Source organism: Gadus chalcogrammus, chromosome 5 (assembly GCF_026213295.1).
Source record: "Gadus chalcogrammus isolate NIFS_2021 chromosome 5, NIFS_Gcha_1.0, whole genome shotgun sequence".
Taxonomy (NCBI): domain Eukaryota; kingdom Metazoa; phylum Chordata; class Actinopteri; order Gadiformes; family Gadidae; genus Gadus; species Gadus chalcogrammus.
The window spans coordinates 22,810,544-22,818,034 of NC_079416.1; the positions used below are offsets into that span (position 1 = coordinate 22,810,544).

Below are 7,491 nucleotides of genomic sequence, written 5' to 3' on the forward strand. Positions count from 1 at the left end.
CTCCCCCCTGGACTAGACCACCTGGACTAGACCACCGGGCCCCCCCTCTTGGCTAGACCATCAGGGATCTCCAGGCCCCCCCCTGGACTAGACCTCCCTCGTCTGAGTCCTCGGGGTCAGTGGTCGAAGGTCCCCTTCTGGACGGAGGCTAGCAGTAGATGGATCCCTGTATTACCTTGTCTTTTTGAAGCAATACCAAAATGATGATTGAAATGTTTAGTTCTTCTGGAGATAGACCAGCTAGCTAGTGGCGACCCATAGATTGGAGACGGCTTTTAGTTTGAGTTTGATCTGAAACTTCCTCTTAATTTATTTGGAGAGGAAACGTTTTTTTTCATAGTTTTCAAAAGGTTTAAAGGGTCTATAACACTACTGTTAACCTGAAACCGTTCAGTGTTTTAGCTTGTTTATAAAGATATAAGATATATATAAATATATAGTGTATACTGAGGTGGCCTCTAGCAGTTACTCTTCCTACTGATGAATACAGACATCAAGAACTCGTCATCAAATATTGTCCAGCAAGTAAACATTCTCAAAACTGGCTTTCATTTTACGTCAAGATAGAGATGTATTTTTTTATTATTGTTAATGGCACCTTTTGTTTTTATTTGTTCTGTTTTCTTTCTCTTCATTCTGTGTGTGTGTGTGTGTGTGTGTTTTAGTATGTCCGACTAATTTGTACATAATGTATAAGTCTGTAAATAACATCTGATCTCTTCGGATTGTTTGGCCTTTTGTTTTTTTTCCGATGCAGTGCTTTGACACTTTTGTGCAAGATTTCATAGCATTTGAATCATGGAATAAAAGCGGTTGAAAAAGGATGCATACTTTTTTTAATTTTGGAGCCTTTTTTATGTACCAATATAAATATTATATATAAATATTTGTCTTTGCAGATAGATTCAGACCAAGCATAAACTCAGGCTTCACATCCACAGTTTCTGAAGAGAGCACCATCTAACTAGAAAGATTGGTGCAGGGTTCTAAACATTTGGTTTTAGATTATGCTTTACAATTTATTGTAATTCTCGGATACAGGTTTGACAAATTCTGTATGGTCGGCTAACTGTAAGCGGAAACTAAGTCCCTCAAAGTACATATAGGGTGATAATATTGCGACAATAATAAAATAGTATCAGGAGATTAAAGAAATGATTACAGTAAAAACTATTCAACTTCCCAATTTTCAAATTGTTTCCCCTCACCCCACTTTTGTGATGAATCGTTTAAAAATAAAATTGCTATCCTTTAGATATGCTAGACATATTATAATTAGTCTGGGACCATTAATGCATCCTACATGATTCTGGTTTTCTGTCCATTTGTAAAACTGAATAAGATATATGTCGCACTCTACAAGCGGACGCTATGTACGACAGGTTGCCCTCTATAGGTGGACACTATGTACGACTTGTTGCCCTCTTTAGGTGGACACTGTACGATATGTCGCCCTCTATAGGTGGACACTGTACGACATGTTGCCCTCTATAGGTGGACGCTATGTACGATATGTCGCCCCCTACAGGTGGACGCTATGTACGCAGCCAGACATCAGATCAACTGCGGTTCTCATTGGACCAAATTCGACGAGTTAACGTATCCTAATTTGTCCTGAAAGTGAGTATGGATTAGCCTGGCACCGTCCATTTACCTACTTCCGCTCAATTTTCATTTCACTTCAGTACTAGGTCTGGGTCTGCTTCATATGCAGGGGTGCCTTTGAAGCCAGATTTTTGGCGGTCCAATCAGCGAACAGAGGGAGTGGCTGAGAACGATGTCGTCGAGGTTGCGCGCCAGTTTCAGTTGTAGTCAGAGGAAGACCAGGAAGACAATGGAGAAGGATATGAGAGAAGCTATTCTGTCTGATGTGGGATCGCTGCCGAATATCGATCAATTAAAGCCGGAGCAAGAACAAGAACAAAACTTCAACAGACACCCGCCTCCAAGTGAGTGAACGTTTGTCAATTGGGCAGTTCCAGACCTTCTCTACAAATGAAATGAAGTACTATGGTCTGGTAGGACCAGGCTAAGTATGGATATGATTAAAGACAAAAGTTGAAAAAAATGTATTTGTGAATCTTGATTGCTAAGAACAAGTGAACCCTTCTCGTGGATTACGGAACACGTTCTGTTGGTTACCATATTCAAGGCTTCACATTCAAATGTTGCAGCTCATTGAAACACATTTAGCAAATATACAAAACTCACAAAAGCCATGAGATCAATAAACGTTTAAAGTGAGTTGACCATCTTTTCAATGTTATGAATCCATAACATTGAACTATACACGGAAATGTGATTCCATTTACACAACATTAAGTAGACGGCAGTGATTGGCTTCCATGTTTCCAGGGTATAGCACCTTTCAATTGAACTGACAAGCACAAATAGTTGCACCTTTTATTATAAAAAATATTTACAAAGATGCTACAACGATTTTTTTTTCTTAATGTAAAAAATGCATACATTTTACAACTGTAATAAGTCTTTGAAGTCCAAGTCCGTCCCCAAGGCTTCGCTCTGAGAAGTGTGACGTCAGAGTCCAATCCGCCGTCGCCTCGCCTGAGTTAATGTCTACGTCATGATAACAATTTGGAGAAAGCATTTCCATATCTTCAGGAGAAAGGCAACTGTTTGCATAAAAGGTCTTTGAATCGGATACAATCATTTTGAAAAGTGTGTGAATGAGCTGCATAGTGACCCGGTTATTAGAAAGAATAACAAAAGAAAATGCATGGAATAAATAGATGCTGCATTTTAAATAGAGGGCATCGTTCAGGTAAATATAAAATGTTCTGTAAAAACGGGATGTGTTGATGAATTGAGACATCAGTTATAACCTGTCTGTACCTAAAAAAAAAACTAAAAAAAACAAATAAATACAGAAACATGAAATAAATTAGATGGGTCAACTTGAATAGTTCTCTGTTTTGTTTAAACAAGAGGAAGAAATATGGCTTTTAATGTTTTTTGTGGAGTTTCTCCCGGTAGAGCTGGCACCTGGCGGCCTCGGAGTCCTACAGTAAACCAGACGGTGATGGAGGAGGATCAGAGCCCCTCTAGTGGTGAGGAGATGAACGACAGTTGTATAACGAACACTAAGGAAGACGTTGTGGTCGAGTCTCGCTACCTTAAAATCTTAAAAAACGTAAGAGGGAAAAATTACATCAAATTATACTTAAAATCCCACTGCTGCATATGCAAAAAAATATAATTCTATATACACATAAGTACATATACATATATTTCATTCATAATTGCTCAAATCTTTAGGAAAATATGCATTGCTTCTTAGATTTGGATCAAGGGTTTGTTCTGGCCTCTGTAGTGTTCATGGAATAATAAATAATGTGGAAAGAACTAATGCATCCTGGGATATGTAGTTATCTTTGTCGTCTCACCGATACTGTTGGGGTTTAAATTTTATCAACGCAGGAAACTTTGAAGAGCAGGGTGAAGTTTCAGAGTAGAGAAGATAACTTATAACAAAAAAAAATACAACAACCCCAAAACAATACTTATGATGGTCCAACCGACACCTGGTGAAGTAGCCGCCAAATACCTGTTAGCATTCAGCTAAATACCTGTTAGCATCCAGCAACTTCTTATTTCCTACCTTGTTCACAAAACCCCAACAATCACCACTTGTGATGACACATACTGACATGTGCCGTCCAACAGTGTGCTAGCACAATGTTAGCTGTGTGCTAACAGTGTGCTAGCACAGTGTTTTTGCCGTGTGCTGGCGGACAGTTAGCTTCATGCCAACATCCTGACAGAAGACTTAGAGGCCCGCTAACAGTGCGCTAGCAGAGTGTTAGCGGCCCGCTAGCAGACGGTTAGCATCGTGCCAACATCCTGACAGAAGACTTAGAGGCCCGCTAACAGTGCGCTAGCAGACTGTTAGCGGCCCGCTAGCAGACGGTTAGCATCGCGCCAACATCCTGACAGAAGACTTAAAGGCCCGCTAACAGTGCGCTAGCAGACTGTTAGCGGCCCGCTAGCAGACGGTTAGCATCGCGCCAACATCCTGACAGAAGACTTAGAGGCCCGCTAAAAGTGCGCTAGCAGACTGTTAGCGGCCCGCTAGCAGGCGGTTAGCATCGTGCCAACATCCTGACAGAAGACTTAGAGGCCCGCTAACAGTGCGCTAGCAGGCTGTTAGCGGCCTGCTAGCAGACGGTGAGCCACGTGTTCCCGGTCCGAGCGTGGCCGTGAGTCTCTAGGAGCCGACGATGATCTCCATGATGTGGTCCAGTTCGTTGAGGTCCGCCCTGCAGGAGGAGCTAGAGCTGAGGGGGGCGGGGCCGTGGGAGGACAGGCTCTCCAGCAGGTCATAGGGGCCCATCTTGGGGGCCGCCTGCATGCCGGTCAACACCGTGTCCAGGTCGTAGTACGACGCGTCCACGTCCGAGAACAGCTCCTCCAGGGCGGGGTCCGGCCCGGGGGGCGGGTGTTTGATCTCAAACGTCCCAAAAACCTGCTCCCCCTCCTCCCCCTCCGAGGCACACTCCTCGCTGTCCTCTTCCTCCTCCTCCTCCTCCTCCTCCTCCTCGCAGTCCCCGTCCTCCTCCTCCTCCTCCTCCTCCTCCTGCCAGCAGGGGCTGACGCCGAAGGGCCCCGCCAGGTAGGCGGCGCCCTCGCCCGCCGGCCCCTCCATCACCACCTCCTCCGTGCGGTAGGCCTCGCCCACCAGCGCGTAGGGCTTGGGCCCCCCCGCCGCCGCCGCCGGGTCCGTCTGCCGGCAGAGCAGCTCGCTGGCCACCAGCCGGTCGGCGGGGCACTGCGCCGCGGCCAGCGCCTGGGTCATCAGCTGCCAGCTGCCGTCCTGCGTCATCTCCTCCTGGATCTGCCGCACCGTGTTGGCGATGAGCACCGAGCGGCACAGGTTGGGCTCCACCAGCATGTGGCACAGCTGCAGCTTGATGAGCGACATGTCCAGCAGCGACTGCCTCTGGAGGCTGTAGGTGGAGGCCAGCGGCCGGGGGGGCGGGGCCAGCGGCCGGGGGGGCGGGGCCGGCGGCGCGGCCGGCTCGGGCGCCGGGTCGTCCGCGGAGTCAGAGAACTTTCTCTTGGTGCCCTTCGGGAACATGTCGGCGCTGGGGGGGGGGGGGGGACAAACGCACAGTTAGCACCCCGGAGAGAGACGCACACACACACACACACACACACACACACATCCTAGCTAGTCAAAAGGACTGCGGGCAGTACAATGTGTCAATGTCTGATGTGGGGACACTGATGTCATAGTGGTGGAAGTGAGGTCATCATTGTGGACGTGAGGTCATAGTGGTGGAAGTGAGGTCATCGTTGTGGACGTGAGGTCATAGCGGTGCACGTGATGTCATAGCGGTGCACATGATGTCATAGTGGTGGAAGTGATGTCATAGTAGTGGAAGTGAGGTCATCGTTGTGGACGTGATGTCATAGTGGTGGAAGTGAGGTCATCGTTGTGCATGTGATGTCATAGCGGTGCGTGTGATGTCATAGTGGTGTACATGAGGTCATAGTGTGTGTATGCTAACAGTCGGGTGGAGGGCTGCCAGTCGTTGAGCTACGGTCTAATGAGGTCCTGTTTGTGTGGGCTGAGGTGAATGCTTTGTGGGAGTCGGTTTGTTGTCTTAAAGTTTGCTCTACCTTTCCTGTTGAGAGGCACAGGCATTAGCATAGCAGCACGGTCCCCTCTGCAGCGCTGTACTTTAGTACGAGCGACAAGCAGCTTTTGTTCAGCACCATTTCTGCCCATTTTAGGTTCCTGCTGGGCGGAACAACCACACTTTTAACAGACCACTGAACCACGACGGCTACCGGCTACACAGTACCGCCGCAGTGTTAGCACGCGCTAGGAGAAACAGCATGGTTACCAGCTAAGCAGTACTGCTGCAATGTTAGCCGGACGCTAGGGGAAATGGCATGGTTACCGGCTAAACAGTACCGCTGCAACGTTAGCACGCGCTGGGATAAATAGCAAGGTTACCACCAGATAAGGTACTGCTGCACAGTTAGCACAAACAACAAACAGACTGAGAACCAAATTAGCCTCAAGGCTCCCATCCCACGGTTACGTACAGACGCTCGTCATTCCGATACAGTCATCTCTCGTCGGGGGTTAAGAATCCAAAAGGGTTTGTATTTCACCACCAGGTGGAATGTGGTTCAGTCTTTAGGAGACAATTTCATCATCTGCCCGAGTGACGTCACAAGTGGTGAAACACTGCCACCTGGTGGTAAAACAGGGTTTCTCTAATAAGTGAATAGCGAAAACATTGAACACTGATCATTTAAATAGGTAGAACTGCAAGAAAAGCCACTAGATATGAATAGTATAAGAAAAATAAAAAACGTTTTAGCTAGCTTTGGAAGGGAAGAGCTCTCTCTGTGCCGGTTCAGACAGAGTTACCAGAGGTTAGGGTCGGTTACCAGGGGTTAGGGTCGGTTACCAGGGGTTAGGGTCGGTTACCAGGCGGATCACAGGCTGAAAGCGGACTAAGAGGAGCTGGTGGCGGCCAGGGGTCTGCGATACTCTACTTGGGTTCTATCGCCTTCATATTGACAAGTAGAATTACAGCTTATGGTTCATCCTGAGACTGGAACACAGAGTTATTCATACAAAGAGATGGAAACAGAAAAGAGTTGGAAATAGGACAAGGGGCCAATTTCTGTTTACTCAATACCTGCAATTAAAGATGACTTCAAATGGTTCGGCTGCAAGAACCCATGCGTCGTCCCTCCACTAGAGGGCGCTAATGAGCAGGCGGCGTCTGGTACTAACAGCGTTTACTTCTAAACATGTCAAAAGAGATTTGGTCTGTCACACAGTTCTCAATAAATAACGTCTGATCTAAAATAGGGCATCCCTAAACAAAACACACACAGCCAACATTGGTCTGGCTGAAGACCCTTACTTTCAGACATGTCCTGACGGTGGAAAGAGTAAGAAAATGTTTAGAAGTGATCCGGGGATCTGAGAAACAGAATGGGAGAGAATTAAGAGTTCTTGTGGTCGTGTGGTGCTGGCTGTGAATGGATGAAAATCAGAAACAACACACAGCATTCAACATCAGTAATATATAATCAAATTATTATTAATAATAGCACCCGGTTAACTCTCATGGCAAAGACACAGTGTGGTGGTAAGAGTTAAACAGCAACATAAGCTTCCTTTCATGGCTCCCGGGGGCCCCTCCCCCACCCCGCCGGAGAAGGCAGCACTTTCACGGCATGTCTTATTAGTTATTACCAACAAAATAACATTACGAATTCAACAACACAACGGCGAACAACCCCTCCGTCCACCCCGCTCCTCACCCCTGGGAGCAGGACGGCGCTCCGGGCCCCGGAGACGAGCCGCCGGGGGACGAGGCGCCAGACGCGGGCGCTTTGTCTGCACCAGACACCGAGGCCATTTTGAGCTAGCAGGCTAGCTATGCTAAGCTAACTCTGATCATGTTCTCTAAATACCACTAGAGCGATACAGATGTGACTCTA

General features: G+C 47.0%; 1 protein-coding gene across 13 annotated transcripts in view; it reads right to left on the reverse strand.

Moving 5' to 3' along the window:
• Nucleotides 1-3,481: 3,481 nt before the first annotated feature.
• cdca4 (cell division cycle associated 4) overlaps nucleotides 3,482-7,491 on the reverse strand; it is a 4,408-nt gene continuing 398 nt past the window's right edge. Inside the window, exons 2-4 of one of the 13 annotated variants that reach the window (XM_056590273.1) lie at nucleotides 6,909-6,967; nucleotides 5,641-5,761; nucleotides 3,482-5,102 (exon numbers count right to left, since the gene is read on the reverse strand). In XM_056590273.1, coding sequence (XP_056446248.1) covers nucleotides 4,226-5,095 — 870 coding nt within the window. In that variant the 5' untranslated portion in view covers nucleotides 5,096-5,102; nucleotides 5,641-5,761; nucleotides 6,909-6,967 and the 3' untranslated portion in view covers nucleotides 3,482-4,225. Of the gene's footprint in view, nucleotides 5,103-5,640 lie in introns of all 13 variants that reach the window. The other 12 variants (XM_056590265.1, XM_056590270.1, XM_056590271.1 and 9 more) reach the window with 12 other exon arrangements.